The following is a 16,559-nucleotide window of genomic DNA, read 5'->3' as shown; positions in this document are numbered from 1 at the left end:
GTTAGCCCCACGACGTTGACTCGACAGTTTTTCCTCGTCACGCGAAGCGTCGCTGCGACGCTAGGGACTTTGGCGCCGCCGCACACTCGACACAGCGGGTTCTGAACAGCTGATGCACCACCGACACCGGCGAAATGTCAAATATCGTAAGTGCACGCGGCCGGGACGACGCGCGTACGACGCGACCGGAAGCGACGTTTCCGTACCGCCGCGCGAGCGGTTTGTCATCGCAACGTGGCCGTGGAAACAAAATTCTCAGACGGGAACGCGAGACACGATCGGGCCCCTCGCGACGGCTACCTCTGGCCCTCGACCGACTCGTCTTCATCGAATTGAGTTCGCGGAGCGAACTCCAAGTCCGCTACGCGCGTCCCACCGTCTTCGTGACTTGACAGTTTTTTGAATACTAATTATGTAACTTGTGCAGAAAAATTGAGAAGTCAAGAATATCTCTCGCGCATGTTGTATCCGTCTCGATTGTTATTATATGTAACATGTTTGAAAATTTGTATTTAAAAGCGATTGAAATATTCTTTCCTATTATTTTGTTTTCGAGTAGATTGAATTTGCGTAAGAATGAAATGAAAAAATTATATGCAAAATTATGTTGCTCAATTATGAGAAAAATTTTGTCCTGTACAACACTCTGATTTGCTTTTGTTAAATAAATATAAATTTGTCCGTTATATGTCTGTTTATTTACTTCTAGATCCTACGCGTGCAGTCTCCAGAGGGTACAAAACGTATAGAAGTGCTACCTTCTGATACAGTTTCTCGACTTTATGAGAAGGTATAGATTGCGAGAAATGTTATACCTTTTATATATATATTGAAGACGTCATTAGTATGAAATCTATCCTTGAATGTTTCCTGCCTAGGTATACGAAGCCTTCGATTTAAATAGTTTTGGATTTAATCTCTGTAAGCAACGAAGCCAGAAGGAGCCGCTTACATCTACTCGAAGTAGAACGGTGTCAGGAATTGGTCTTTCTCATGGGGATATACTTTATCTCGTGCCAGCCAATGGCACTCAACTGTGGAGTGCTCCATCCACCAGTAGTGCCTCCAATAACACTTCTACAGGTATCAATGATTCATTGACATAAGTCATTGGCAGTAAAGTCACAGGAGTTGTCTGAAATAATAGAATTAAGATGAATATATAAAAGTATTTTCGTTCATCAAACGGACTTTATGTTACTTTGTGTATTCTAATGTAGAATCAGGCCCAGTGGACACTGCTAATGGAATTACAAATCGCTCATCTGGTCTCTCGCGATCTCTGCCGAATGTAATCGAGAATGATATCGACGAGCAATTATGGAAGCTGGATGGCAAAATCCAGCGTAAACGCGATGAAAAACTGTAAGTAATCTAATCGTAGAGAGATGTAGAGAAAAGTGAGAAAGAAAAATTGTGATTTTTTTCCAGTTGTCGACATGGAGCGAGGGGATGCTGCGTTCACTGTTCACCTTTGGAACCTTTCGATGAGATTTATCTGAAAGAACAAAATATCAAACATCTCTCCTTTCATTCGTATCTCAGGAAGCTCACTGCCGGAGTTGATAGGTATGTGTGAAGTTTCGCTGTGAAATAATTGTAATAAATGTTACTACATGATATTCGACTGTATATCTCGTGTGTGTGTATATATATATATATATATATATATATATGTATATATTTATCGCAGGGGCAAGTTTATACAATTAGATGACATAAGCTGCCGTATAAAGACTGGCTGCAAGGACCATCCGCCGTGGCCACGAGGGATCTGCAGCAAGTGCCAACCGAACTCAATCACGCTGAACCGCCAGACTTATCGGCACGTGGACAACGTCATGTTCGAAAATGCTAGTTTAGTAGAACGTTTTCTTAATTACTGGCGCAGCACTGGGCATCAACGTATCGGCTATTTGTACGGAAGATACGAAGTACATTCGGACGTCCCGCTAGGGATTAGAGCAGTCGTTGCGGCCATATACGAGCCACCGCAGGTACGTAGCGCTCGTATAATCTTTAACAAATCTATAAATATACGCTTTTGGTTGTAACAAGTACCGAGATAACGTTCGCGTTTTTCAATTTTTTTTTTTTTTTTTGGTCAGGAAAGTACAAAAGACACAATAAGATTGCTGCCAGACGAGAGGGAAGCATTAGTCGAGGAATTAGGCCGGACACTTAATCTGAGGAGAGTCGGATGGATTTTCACTGACCTCATAGCCGATGATGTCAAGAAGGGAACGGTAATTCAATACACTTTTATTCCTCATGTAATTCATTTTCAATACCGAACTCGTACGTGCGGCGATTAACTTCGTCAGTTTTATTCGATCAGGTCAAACACGTCCGCAATATAGAAAGCCATTTTCTATCCGCTCAAGAATGCATTATGGCTGGATACTTTCAAAACCGGTACCCAAACCCCTGCCGCTTCTCGCCTAATGGTTATTTCGGCTCAAAATTTGTAACTGTTTGCGTTACAGGTAAGTCAATCTTATTTTGTAACACGTAACGCATGTTTTTACTTCGGAGATATCAGGTTGATTAAAAATTTTGTTCCTCGAATATCGGTGTGTGAGCCGCATAGGAAAAGCAGAATGAATTTTTTAATCAACCTTAATGATACGCAATAACAGTATTTCCTTCGGATATTATCAGAGATCTCTGCTACGAACGCCATGCAGAACTAGTTGTCAGATATACATCTTTCTTCGGGGCATTACAGGTGACGATAAAAATCAAGTTCACATGGAGGGCTATCAGGTATCCAATCAATGCATGGCGTTAGTACGAGACGGCTGTTTGGTTCCTACAAAAGACGCGCCGGAATTGGGCTATGTAATCGAGTCGACCGATAAGCAATACGTTCCGGATGTCTTCTACAAGGTAAGTTCAAACATGTCGATTTTATTTTCTACTCGATTACGCTTCCTTGAATCACTTCGATCTAATAATATATGTATATCGAACGAGTGCCTTCGAATCTTCTCACATATGTCTATCGCAGCTTAATGTTTATTGGAATTTACGCAATTTTGTCGCACAACTTAACATATAGAATGTAGGATACGAACAAATTATAATACATGGAAAAGGAGAAAGAACAATTTATAACTCAAAATCGATTGATTAAAAGTACACTTAAGTTGGAGCAATAAACGTTCACTTCATACATGTATAATGAAATAATAAAATTCGTTTAAACGATGGCTCCTACGGTACTTGATTACCGCGGACCTGAAAAAAAAAATCACGATCTTTGCGTTTTCAATGATCATCGCAACGAGAGTGGGAAGTAAGAGAAAGAGAAAAAAGAGCGGAAATAAGAAAACGGAGGGAAATAATGGCGAGGTAGAAAGACGAGGAAAAAACTTGTCCAAGTGCTTACAGCCGCTCAATCGTTTAATCGCACGCGAGGGGCAAGGTAAATCGGTCGATCGTTAGAATCGATATTACAAGCTATGCGTTGTTACCTCATCACGTTCATAAAAATATACGTAATTTATATATTTGTATATATATATATGTGTATATATATATATATATACGCGCGCGCATAGGTATCAGTATCTGTGTGTCGATCTGTGTGTATGTATCTCATGTATGTGTACGTGTACAAGTGGGCCTGATCTATCACTCGCTTCGGTACAATATGTTCTGTTCCTCACACGATTGCATCTATGATTACGTACTAAGAGTTACAGTTTGTCGGAGTCTTCCCCGTCTGGGACCGAAACGAGAGAATTCGTTCATTCATCCATCCGTTCGAACACACAATCATGCAATTTCCCCCCTCAACCCCCTTACGGTCGTCGTGTATACAATATTGTACATGTGCAACCGAGAGCAAAAATGCTGTCCGATTCAAACGCGGAGAGAACGAATTGCGCTCGCATGCAGATTTTTTCAAGTCTCGTTGAGCTTTCTCTGTCATTTATGTCTGGCCTCTGATCCTTTTTTGGGGAAAAAAAAAAAAAAAAAAAAAGCGAGTTCGATGCAAGCGCGAATTCAGCCTCATCACACTCGAACCGAACAGCGTTTCCGCACCTGATCGTACAGGAGCGAGTTTATTTATTCCTAAAAACGACACACAACGTGACGCGTTTCGCATCGCGTCAAGATTATCGCGAGAGACGCGTTCGTTTCTTCTTTTTTTTTTTTTCTTCTTCCTTTTTATAATCAGCTAATCAACAAGTGTTAAAACTTTCAAGTTCAACATCGAATGAGGCTTTTTTTCGAGAAGGCATATATCCGCGACGACGCGAGGGCGTGCAATTTCTGCTTATTACGCGTGAGTGTGCCTTGCCTTGTACGCGCGTGAAGATATACGCACGCACGTGTGTTCGCGAGAGAGAGAGATACTCGCGTCCGCTCCCGCGTACGCGCGCGCGTGTGTGACAGTATATATATATATATGTAACGATAATAACGCATGGGACTTCATTACGAGGATTCAGACGAGTAGCTATAACGCAGTTTACATTATATCGTAGTATTCTTTCGATATATAGCATCGAGGAATGATTCGTTTAATATATATATATATATATATATATATATATATATATATATATATATATATGTATATGTATGTATACGTTACATATCCGCACATTTCTTCATTTTTTTTTCTTTCGTTCATTTCCGATTAGACGACACGAGGCTTACAGTCTACATAGTAGTATTTTAGGCCTTGCATACATTTGCGACGTATTGAGATCTAATCTTAAATACAGATATAATCCACGACGGTTCGCTAGTTCGCAAAGAACGAAAAGGGAACGGGTTTAAACCGCAAGTATCCGAGCAGCGGTATCGCAAGATTCTTCCTCGCAGGAGGCGCGCGCGCGACGAATATCTCTTTTTATTTTTCTTTTTTCTTTTTCCTTTACTTTTTCTCTCTTCCCTTTTAGCTCTTTTTCCTCGCACCTCTGGAACGGAACGGAACGACACGCGATCGTCGTGTCCGACGAACCATAAACTGCCCTCCTACGTGATTAACTATGCCGATATCTCTTCTTCCTCTCTCCCGGCTAAGGTTTCTAAACGAGAGACCTGCGTACATGGAATCGCGCGACTTGCGACTTTTAGCAGGAAGTCGCGAAGATCGTGATGAAAAATATGAAAGAACAAGAATCGAAAGAGTCGAAATATTTACTCCTTTGTAGATTTGTCTCTTTCGTTCTTTCGTAGACGTGTGCCTCGCGTACACGACACACGATTCGGTTACCTCCCGATAGTTCGCTACAGTTAAATTCCCCGATCTACGCGTGCTCTTTTTGTCCCCTTTTTATTCGCTATCTACGACCTAAAACATTAGCTGCGCCCGCAGCTGGCCGGAGAATCGCCTGCCGCGATTCGCGCGGTATTATTTTCTCCATTATATCACGTTCAACGCGCGGCGCGCGTTCTATGAACTACAATGTCGTAGAAGAGTTAATGCCGATAATAGCCAAAATAAACGTCAGACCTCTCTCTCCCTAAAAAAACAAATACGTCGTATCAGCTAGAGAAGTCGTATCGATATCACGGTCGATCTCTGAGGTACGTATGTGTGTGTGTATATTTTGTGTGTGTGTGTGTGTGTGTGTGTGTGTGTGTATGTGTGTGTGTGTGTGTGTGTGTGTGTATATATTTCGATCATCGTCGTTATTGTTAGCAGAATCTCGTATCGATTCCCAGTCAATAGCAAAATATGGATTTTTATCTTTTTTTTTTCTTCTCGCGCAACGCTCATCTTTTTAAAAATAGATTCGACATCTTTAGACGCTATTGTTAATAGTTAATTAAGTTGCATGACTCGTACGGAGCGTTCGAGGAATCGCGGAGCTAATAAACGTGTCGCAACGACGTCCCCGAGCGGACATACGCGCGGCGGATATAATAATAACAATAATCGTCTCCCGTCGTCGGACAATTACGTGTAACGCGATTTCTTTTTTGCACATTTTTTTTTTTCTTACGTATAGATTTTTCTCGCGGCCGCGATCGCGCGCGAATCGGGGATACCGTGGCGACTTTCCTTCGGTTATCTAGAGCAGAAAAACGTGTTGTGTACGGCATTATATAATATATACGGAGTATATATCCATCTTTCTTGGAGATTTACCCCGCGTTACAACAAACCGCGCGACAGCGACAACGTAAACGTTACAATTTACCGCACTTCGTGATTAGAATATTCTTGGTAGGCTTGCCGGTCTGGTCGCCGAACGTAGATATCTTCTCCACCAGCTCCAGTCCCTCAACCACGTGACCGAAGATGCCGGTGAAGCCGCGCATCTCCTGCAGTATTATGCGAAATTGCGAGCCGACCATGCCGAGGTTGTCGTGCCGTTTCTGCGTTCGCCTCATGCCCACCGCGCCCCTAGTCGCCGGGAACTTGGTGTCGTCCGGCATGAAGTAACCATCCTCGAATATGCTGCGTCCCCCGCGGCCGTTGTTAAGCTCAAAGTCGCCCGTAATGACGGACTCACCTTCCCAGCACTGGAATATCGTGCATCCCTGATAGCCGATCCCGGCTTCACCCGTCGACAGCACGCTGAAGTTCTTCGCCATCTTCGGCGCCGCGTCCGGTCGCACCTCGATCACAATGCGTCCGTGCGGCGAGCCGTTCACCTCGATGTTGAAGTAATATAAGGGATACGGACTCGCGGGGCCCCGCGTCAAAGTTGCCGTTATCGCATTGGACGGCGGTTGCGGGGAAGAGTGGACGGTCACTAGACTACCGCCGCCGCCGCCGCCGGCGCCGGTGCCAACCGCGTCAGACATGAACGTCGACTGTTGCTGTGGATGCAGCATCGCGTTGGGCGGCGCGGGCTGTACGGGCTTGATGGACGGTGAACCGGGTGGAATGAGGAGCTGCTGGGGAGCTTGATTCGGCCCCGGTCCCGGTGGTGGCGGGGGCGGACCCTGATGAACGTGAACAGATGGCGCCTGCTGCGGCGGCGGCATCATACTCGAATGATGATATTCCATCGAGCCGTTCTGCATGTGCTGCTGCTTGCTGACCACGTGACGCGTATACAGTTGCGACATGCAATAATTTGCAAGGAACAATATCGGGTTATGCGAGGCTGCGAGATGATTCGGTAGACGGCCGCCGTTGTTTTGAGGGACGATCGGATCCCCCGTGTGGATACCCGCCAATGCCTGCTTTAGCAAAGCGAAGTCGAAAATCACGCCGGAATTGCCAATGAGATCATCCAGCTGGCACTGCAGCATCATTTCTTGGTACTTAGACTGCAACCTCTGCTTTTCGAGAACGAGTTGCGAGTGCAGGCTGTATACGTCGCCTGGAGTCTCGCTCATCTGCAGACCCGCCCTTGTCTTACCCAGGGTCTCGCGCGCGTCCGTTATCTCTGGGAAATGGCTCCAACCATTCTGTAGATCCGTCTCTACGTGCGTCTTCAGCGTCACGCACGCTTCCAGCACCCTTATCAGAAAGTCGCGTTGCTGCACGGCCAGTCTTTGAATCTCCGTCGACAATTTACCCACAGTAACTAGCTCCAATTGAACCTGGAAAACAGGATTTCCATCCAAGTCGTTAGCTTCTTGTTTGTTGAATCGAATAAAACAAATAATGAGAGAGACTTACGTCGGATATCAGCTGTTCTTTGGCATCGGTTTGCGACTTGATCTGATGACCCGGGTGTTCCTGCGGAGTCGCGCACGCTCTGCAAAGCGCTGTGCAACACGTCGCACACCAGAATGCCAGCGGCATCCCGTGAGTGTGACAGTTCTCGCTCTGCGAAAATATTTAGGCGTTATCGATCCGCTCGGGAAAACGCGTCCACGTGTTTGCATGATAAACACGAAGGTTCACGACCTATCTATCGGAATGTCGAAATATCGCGAGTAGAATTTCTCGTGGAGATATTCAGATATCTCGGTATATTTCTGATAAAATTAGGAATAGCCGGCTGTCCACAATATGGAGAGAAAAAGAAAAAAGGGAGGAATGATACTCTTACAACATCATCCTATTATTGTCGGTATGGCTTCGCACTCGTCTAGCGTTACCAAATGACCTCTCATTGTTCAAATTTTGACGACAAAGCCACTTTGAATCTAAATAAATCGACCGTCGCGTATTTTTGCGTCCGTGCATGTCGCTTCGTTCTACCGCACCTTTGTTTGTGTCTAATCAAACACATGCACGTGTATAATCTATTTCCCGCGTTGCTATCGCGCGGATTATGATTACGTCAGATCACGCTACTCTCCCGCGAGGATCATCCTACCTGGATCATCAATGTCCATTTCTATTAATTTAGATTAATCCTAATTTCGATTTAATTTACTTTTTCTAATTTTCTCTAGTTCTAAAAATAAAAATAAAAATAAAAATAAAAAAAAAAAAAAAACAATGAAGTAAATCGAACTCGGAATTGGGCTTATTTTACATTGATAAAAATGTGCAAATCTGAAACGAAAACGTTTTTTGGCGTTATTCTTCTTTCTCTCTTGTAATCTTCGGGAGTCTCGAATAAAAAAAAAAAAAAAAGAAGTATTCGTGAAAAGCGATTACCTTTCTCTCCTTATCGACTGGTTTGCCAGACGTGTTGTTCGTCGTGATCTTGAGACGCGACAGGTTGTTGGCCAGAGCAAGCAGAGCAGAGTGAGTCGGCAGGGCATCCGGGCCCTGGTCGCCCAGGTCCGTCTTCTTCCAGCAATGCGCGCAGAACAGATCGCGACCCTTGAGCAGGCTGGTCTCGATGCACCTTAGGCAGAAGTAGTGCTTACAGCTGAGGTACTTGGGACACTGCTCCACGTCATTGTACTTCTGCTTGCAGCAACTGCAAAGCGTCAGCTCCTCCAGGTCCGTTAGCACGCTCGGATCCAGCATCTGGAAACGCAACACACGCATCATGTACACGTACCACAAACACACGGGCACGCGTGTTTATCCTCTTCGCGATCTCGTAAACGCGCGCGTACGTACACAAAACGCGAGAACCCGCGCGTACACACACACACGGAGACACACACACACACACACACACACACACACACACACACACACACACACACACACACAAAGCCCTTCTCTTTTTTTTTTCCTTGTCTATATATAAGTCGCGCGAAGAAACGTTTAGAGTTTCGACGGGATAAAATTTCTCCGCCGTTGTTAAATCGCGATTTCCTCGTCCACTGTGCGAATCATCCCTCTCGGCGGAATCCCCTCATTTCACATTCCGCTCGGTCTTACCTACCCCCTACCCCCCGTCTGGAGGGGAGGGATTTACCTGTTTGAGTAACATCACGGTCACGAACTTACGGAACGTTTCACCCGGAAAACAGACGACGTTTAATCGCGTTCCCCTCGCCTCCGAGGAAGATCCTCGCGGAGCCGCGCGACTCTCGAACGTGACTCTATAGATAGAACACCCGGGCGCGAGCGGGGAACGAGCGAGGAACTTTCCGGCGATCCGAGCCGAGCGGAGCGAGTCGACGTCGGCGTGTCACCACTTTCGATTCACACCGGAAACGTTCTTCGTTCGCGCGTGACGGAAAGAGATCTGGTAAAAGGTCACGCCGTCAGGCGCGCATGTAAACAAAACACTAGGTACCGTCCGTCATTCTCTCTCTTTCTCTCCCGCTCTTTATTTCGCATCGTCGCTTTTCACACGCGCGGAATCCCTCTCTGTCTCTCTGATGCTACTACGATGATCGCTACGCGATTCTCTCCACGCGCCGACTCGACCGTAGACTCGTCTGCCGTTTCTCGTCGTCGTGGACTTTCCCGGTTTCAAGAACGCGCAACACGAAACCACCACGTCGTCGTCGCTGCCGCCACCGCCGCGTCGGCCTACATTCCTTGACCCATATATCGCACCTCGTGCGTCATCGAGTCATCGACGTTTTCCCCGGCATTAACAAACGCATCTGTCCGTCTCTCTTCCTCCCGCTTTCTCGCGCGGGCGCGAACGACGTCGTCGTCTCGCGGTATTGTTTACGTCCTTACGCCGACGGCTAGTCCACTCGCCTGTCTTTCCGTTCTTCCTCGAGGCTCCAATGCGATTCGAGGGAACCGATACATCGCTACTTCGTCGCCGTTGTCTGTCGCCGCACACGTGTGACGACGAGTAAACACATTCGACGCGCGAGTTCGATTCACGTCCGGGATATCCGAAAGGCGGGAAAGCGCGACCGACGGAGTTGAGCTCGTCCGCGATGCCCTTAACCCTTCCCCAGTCCTCTCGACGTGCGCGTCGTCTCCATCACCTTGACCATGCGCTTCGGAAGAATTTTCGATACGCCGTGAATCGTACGATTTGCGCAACACGTGATGACAAAACGCTGGAACACTATTCTTGTGTTCTGGAAGATAATTAACACTCGTGACACTTGTATCGCGCACTCCGACCTCGGAGTTGCAAAACGTTCGTTTTATATGAAGGAAACATAAATTTTTTAAATTTTCACAGAAAAAAAAAAAAGATGCGAATAGGAGAATGATCCTTCGATCACTTCCCACCAACGTGATCATTGAAAGCGTATCGAATCGAATACAATCAGATTTGAGAAAGAGAGAATATTTTTTTTTTTTTTTCATTCATTCAAATATATAATTCGATTTTCGTCAATTAATTGGATAACAAAAGAAATAGTCAAACGTGTTTTAGAAGCACAGCTGGTCTCTCTAATCGCAAGGTCGTTGGTCTCTCTAATCGATTCTCATGTTGAAAACTCGGAGTCTCGATAATAAACAATTAAATCTCACTTCCGGCGATTCGCTTTAACCTGGGTATATTAACCTTTGGACGGAGCCACTCGATGTCCCCCCGGGGGTCGAGTCACGATATCTCTCCGATCGATCGTTGATCGATCTTAAATTCTTATTTTTCCTGCCCGTGGCGAGACATGTGTATTTATGAGAGTGCAAGTTTTATCGGGGATTGGCATGTCTGGCGATTAAAATTTTCGGAACGAGCATCGCGGTCGTTCCTTGGAGTGCGTGCGCAAACACGCTGGCGTGGAGAAAAGTAAATAAGGAACTTAATCCTACGGTTGAAAAGCGGCCGCGAGACACCACATTCCGTAGCGAATTGTGTCGAGATTCTCCCGTGCGAAAATCTGCCCCCGGTAGATTTTCGTACGTCGGAAAGCGAATAACCGCGAGTAAATATCGATGACACTGACGATACTGACGTTGATGGTGTGGAAGATACCGGATGCGCGTCTCGAGTTCCGATTCCCGCGCTCGCCATACTCCGCGGACTGGCCGGTCTGCGCGCACTCCGGGCGAAATTTCGACAAGGAGGGTTAGGTAGACTCGGTATTCAGCGCGATATCAGCGTGATAGATAAGTCATTATGCAACGAAAGACCTCGAGTGGAGCCGCTGGCGAGTTCCGCGCGGACGAGGGAGAGCCGGAGAGAAAGAGAGAGGGGGGGGAGAGAGCGAGACACACACACACACACACACACACACACACACACACACACACACACACACACACACACACATATCACTCAGAGAGAACACCTCGCGTTGTCCACGCGCATGCGCCGGAAATCCCGCCAAAACCGTCGCGGGGAGAACCCACGAAGCACGGGATTCGCCATTCTTTCAGCGCGACGCACATTGGAGAAGGGGAGGGAGAGAGCGCGGCGGTAGAGGTGACGAGCGGGAGGGAGGGTGACAAGTCCATGGATCGGCGGCGCCGTGGAGAGCGGGCGGGATGAAGAGGAAGGACGTATCGAGTGCTCGCGGGGGCACTTCCTCGCGACGTCGCGTAACCCCGATGTCGGGAGACGCGTCGCCGGGGGACCGACCGACCGACCGACCAGGGCGCCCCGTATATATCGCGGGCACGGCGACGTCACCTTGTTTACCTACACCAGGCCGAGTTTCCTCGGATCGAGCGACACGCGGATCGAAAACCGCTTCGCAGACTACTGCGTGTCAGATGGATTCCGCGCGCGGGAATGTGCGCGCGCTCCGCTTCACACCGTCTTGCTCTTCCCCCCTGCTCTGGGTGTGCGCGCGCGCATGCCGCGATATATATATATATATATATACTGCATATATACTTTCTCTCTCGCTCTCTCGCACGCGCCGTAATACACGCTTCGGTATGCCTTCTTTGTCGGCTTCGCTCGTCCATCTCCGTCTCCTCTTTGCACGCATACATGCACTTACAAGCGCTCGACACACACACACACACACATGCTCCGATTCTCTCCCGCTCTCCCTCCCCCATCTCTCCTCACTCACTCTTTCTCACGCGCTCTCTCTCCCTTTTTCTTTCTGTCTGTCGGTCTCTACACAGCAGGATTCTGCAAATGCTTCCGTACCGTGTATACGTTTCGCGAACGTCTCCTTGCCGCGCTATGGAGGCTGACCGTTGGCACTCGTCACTCGCGGCGCGTGCCGCGACGATGCTCACTGCGCGACGTACGTTCGACCGTGTTGCGATTCGGCGGCTTTGATTTACATCGGACCTGACGTCGCGCCGCGCGCGTTCCGCTCGCACCGAACAACAACCACTACCACCACTACAAGGAACAACCACCACCACTACCACCACCACGAGTAGCAGCAGCAGCAGCAGCAGCACCGTTGTCGCTCTCGATTTTCAACGTCGTTATCGTCGTCGTTGTCGTCCTCGTCGCCGCCGCTGCCGCTGCTGTCTTCGTTGCGTCGTTATCGTTGTCGTCGTCGTCGTCGTCGTCGTCGTCGTCGTCGTCGTCGTCGTCGTCGTCGTCGTCGTCGTCGTCGTCGTCGTCGTCGTCGTCGTCGTCGTCGTCGTCGTCGTCGTCGTCGTCGTCGTCGTCGTCGTCGTCGTCGTCGTCGTCGTTGTCACCGCGAAATCTTTTCGTCGAGTCGTATATGCGGGTTACCTATTTTATTTCTCTCTTTGCTATAATCCATATACGTATATTCCCTCTTTCTCGCGTGCTCTCTTTCTCTCTACGTATGCGTGTGTATGTACGTATGTATAGATAGTGTGTGTGTGTATATATATATATACTTTTTTGTACTTTTTCGCGTTACGTGTTTATAGAGGTTTATCGAACGTCGTGAGTGTTACTGTGAATAACATAACGACAGCATTGCCGGTTAACGCGGCGTGGCTACGGGCGTCGAACGTTCTGCCACATCATGATGTTTGGTTCACTAAACTAACCACTAGCATGGCGGCGACCGACCGACCAACCGACCGACCGACACACACCGCGGCGAGCGCTCGTCGCTTACGCTTACGCGCTTTTCGCCCTCCCCCTCTATCCCCCCCCTCTCTTCGCCCGCGTCACGCTTCAACTCGGTTCCCTTCGCTCGGTTTCGCCACCGCTCGGCTCTCTCCCCTTCCCGCTCTATTGGCTTACATCGTTTCTTTTCCCTTACCTCCCTACCCACGTCGTCGTTATCGTCGCCATGATTGCGCGTCGTCGCGTTGCGTCGCGTTCGCTTTGTCCGGCGTGCGTGGCAAGTAACCACGTGACGACGACGTCGCCAATCACGTGCAGATGCGACCAGGGCGTCGCCAATTACGTGTGCGCGATCTCCGCGCCGCATCATGGCCGATTGCGAACTTGCCCTTATGACGGGAATACAAACGGCGGGAAAGACCCGTGGAAAAAATGATGGCGTGGTTGACACGTGACGATATTCACGAATGAAAAATCTTTTATATGAACATGCCTTAAATATGTATTGTTATAGTTGTGTAATAGTTACCAAAAATTACTGAAAATTTAAAAAATTACTGAAATTAAAAAAATATGTATTTTTTTATCTTACCGACGAAGTATATCTACAAACATCTTTTATAAAAAAAGAATATAGAATCATAGAATTACTAAACCATTATTAAAAGAAATCATATATGTTTATTTCTACCAACGATTAATTTTAATCTTGCTAATTTACTCTTTATCTTTTTTTAATTCTTAAAACTAAAAAAGATAAAGGTAATTTATATTGCTAGAAATGGACGAAGAGAAACTAGCGATCATGTAGAACATCGCTCTAACAAAGAATTTCTGATTAGCTTCGTTAATCTTTTCTTCTGTATTTTAATGTAATAAATCATGAATTATAAATCTTACAATGCATTATAAGCAAATTATTGAAATATAATTAAAAATTTACCCAGAATTGATGATTATACATTCCAATACTTATTTATTTAAAAGAGATAAGATAGAAAAGAAATTTAAATGTCTTACATGATTCTTCTATTACATAACATTAGAGCATAGCTTTTGTAATGTTAATGTATTTTTTTTTTTTTCAGGAGAAAGACACGTATGGAAACGAAGTAACAAGATTAGCAAGACCTTTGCCAGTAGAATATTTATTGGTAGATGTACCTGCATCTACACCGCTTACTCCACAATTCACTTTTTTCACTGATGATAGCATTACTCCATTTCCAGTTGAAAACAGGTATAGATATGCATATTTGAATTCAATTATAATTGTGTGAATATAAATATGAATTATAATGTATTAATGTCTCTATTTCAGGCAAGTCGATGGACAAGTTCAAGAGTTCAACTCATTGTGCACCTACATGCAGCAGTTTAATAGTGATCAATTTCTGGAAGCAACTTCTGACTTCCATTTGCTCCTATTCATCGCTACCATGGATATGTATCCAATGAAGGTACATCGTCTTCTTCTTTTATTTTTTTATCTATAAAGTGATTTATCATTCAGTTATTAGATATTTTTTCATATCTTCATATAATTTTTGTTCTTGTTACTACATAGTGGACTTTACATACTTACATAACATTTTTTTTTATGGGGACTTTAATGATTATTGAGATATTTTATTTTATAGGACCACATGTTGCCGTTGCTCGAAGCAATTCGCAACAAGGACAAGCAGAAGGCACTGGAGTGGGCCCAGTCGGAGCATTGGGCGACGGTGGAGCAACTCATATCTGTGACCTCCACATCGTCGCGTCCTCCGCAGACTTCGTCCTTCGGTAATAGTTCAAGGACATTGCCCTCCGCAACCGTGGAGGGCGGTGGAGGGATCGGCGTTGGTACCGAGCCGATCGTGAATCCGCCCCCCGACCAAGCTCTCTGGACCTGTTCCCATTGCACTTTTCTCAATGCCGCGGACTTAGCAGTTTGCGAGATGTGTAATCTGCCAAGGTATTCGTAATAAACTGTCAAAAGCACTAACGGCGAATTCAGTGTGCGTTTTAAGAGGTGCTGTCTTTGAATCTACTACTTCGCTTCCGCAGGATCTGACGCGTACCATATCCTCGCGGATATAACGATTGTTTTCTACGCATCTTTGGCCTTATTTATGAGTGAATAAAAAAACAAAAGAAAAAAAGAAACAATGAGGAATCACGAAGGTATTTTCCGACTGACATATTCCTCTCCCGTCCCGGGCTTTTTCCTTTAACAATTTTTTATTCACAGCCAGTTTGCAGCAAGTTTCGTGCGACTTGGATGACAGATATTAATTCTAGCAAGATGTTTTGCCAAGTTTTGATTTACAAATTGATTTTATCAGATTTAAGGTATTCATTATGAATTTTTTATATGTTTGCAGAGAAGATGTTGAAGAATATGACGAAGAAATGATGAGGGAATTGTTTTGATAACAGAATCATGAGTTCATGAGTATAATGCGAGTACAATGTTAGAATTTTGTACCAGTATTTCGGCATTAGACAACTTATAGTTGCATTTCATGTATATTATATATCAGATTTTTCATAAATAGTACTTTGTTATTATTTCTTATAGTACAAGAAATATATGTGCAACATTTTGCAAAATAGTCTACAAAGAAACAAGTATCGCAAATAAAACGTCAAGGCATATAATGGACTTACAAAAAGCTATTGTAAGCGTGTAGACTGTTCAAACGTTATACATATCCACTGTTTACTTAAATCATATTCTAAATAAAGTTTCTTTTATCATTATTAATAATGTATATGTCACAGGCACTGCTGTCCTTTTCTCTTTGATCCTTATTTAAGTAACATAAAATCCTTACAACTAATTCTTGATACAACAGCGTCAGTGAGACTGGAAGCACGTAGTTCATCTTTGTCGATCTTGTAGGTCTTTTTTACCAGATCCACATTTGTAAACTCCTGTATTTTTGAAATGGGCACTTTCTTTCCTTTAACACTTGTTAAGATCTCCTCCAGCATAGCTTGTTCCTCACTGGGTTTATGCAGCAAGATCACCAGGATATCCTTATCGTTATCACTGATACCAAATTCGATTAAGGAACGAGATATGTTTTTCGACATGGATAAACAAAATAGAATTTCTGTGTATACAGTCTTGGTGATGAGTCGATCCCGATGAGCGTTGAGGGCGGCTTTATTAGCAGCCACCGCTATCTGAAAAACATCCGTAATGAGCGAGGCTTTCGCCATGCAACAGCGAAGCTTCCCAGCGATGAGTTTCTCGCGTATTTCGGAAGTGTTCACGATGTTGGTGAATAAATGCAACGAGCAGTGAAATCCGGTCTCCTGATCCAGTTCGATGCTGTAATCATCCATCTCAGTTGCTACAATTGTCAGTTGCAAATGATCAGCTGACTCTCAATCGTTTGGACTCGA

The 16,559-nt window shown here is 45.5% G+C and overlaps 3 protein-coding genes across 9 annotated transcripts; 1 reads left to right on the top strand and 2 right to left on the bottom strand.

The window, feature by feature from the left end:
* Positions 1-3: 3 nt before the first annotated feature.
* Positions 4-15,915, top strand: Npl4 (nuclear protein localization 4). 3 transcript variants are annotated; one of them, XM_089071803.1, is made up of 13 exons: positions 4-146; positions 710-790; positions 879-1,083; positions 1,221-1,365; positions 1,432-1,569; positions 1,694-1,997; positions 2,109-2,246; positions 2,339-2,486; positions 2,729-2,889; positions 14,249-14,400; positions 14,482-14,620; positions 14,801-15,120; positions 15,530-15,915. In XM_089071803.1, exons 1-13 carry the CDS (start codon positions 135-137, stop codon positions 15,576-15,578), a joined length of 1,992 nt encoding a protein of 663 aa, XP_088927929.1. In that variant the 5' UTR covers positions 4-134; the 3' UTR covers positions 15,579-15,915. The 3 variants fall into 3 exon arrangements, with proteins under 3 accessions (XP_088927929.1, XP_088927928.1, XP_088927930.1); XM_089071802.1 differs by lacking the exon at positions 4-146 and adding an exon at positions 445-489; XM_089071804.1 differs by lacking the exon at positions 4-146 and adding an exon at positions 445-489 and having other exon boundaries at positions 15,213-15,915.
* LOC105430927 (uncharacterized) lies at positions 3,095-13,162 on the bottom strand. 5 transcript variants are annotated; one of them, XM_011644745.3, is made up of 4 exons: positions 13,139-13,162; positions 8,534-8,851; positions 7,601-7,750; positions 3,095-7,521 (listed from the first exon to the last, which is right to left on the bottom strand). In XM_011644745.3, exons 1-4 carry the CDS (start codon positions 13,145-13,147, stop codon positions 6,154-6,156), a joined length of 1,845 nt encoding a protein of 614 aa, XP_011643047.2. In that variant the 5' UTR covers positions 13,148-13,162; the 3' UTR covers positions 3,095-6,153. The 5 variants fall into 5 exon arrangements, with proteins under 5 accessions (XP_011643047.2, XP_011643050.2, XP_088927932.1 ...); XM_011644748.2 differs by lacking the exon at positions 13,139-13,162 and adding an exon at positions 12,306-12,683; XM_089071806.1 differs by lacking the exon at positions 13,139-13,162 and adding an exon at positions 9,992-10,156.
* Positions 15,656-16,499, bottom strand: LOC105430930 (EKC/KEOPS complex subunit Tprkb). Its single transcript, XM_011644753.3, has one exon. The coding sequence runs from the start codon at positions 16,497-16,499 to the stop codon at positions 15,957-15,959; it is 543 nt and encodes a 180-aa protein (XP_011643055.2). The 3' UTR covers positions 15,656-15,956.
* Positions 16,500-16,559: the final 60 nt, after the last annotated feature.

This window comes from Pogonomyrmex barbatus, unplaced genomic scaffold (assembly GCF_055798465.1).
Source record: "Pogonomyrmex barbatus isolate J1 unplaced genomic scaffold, ASM5579846v1 scaffold12, whole genome shotgun sequence".
Classification (NCBI taxonomy): Eukaryota; Metazoa; Arthropoda; class Insecta; order Hymenoptera; family Formicidae; genus Pogonomyrmex; species Pogonomyrmex barbatus.
This window is presented reverse-complemented; position numbering and strand designations above follow the sequence as displayed.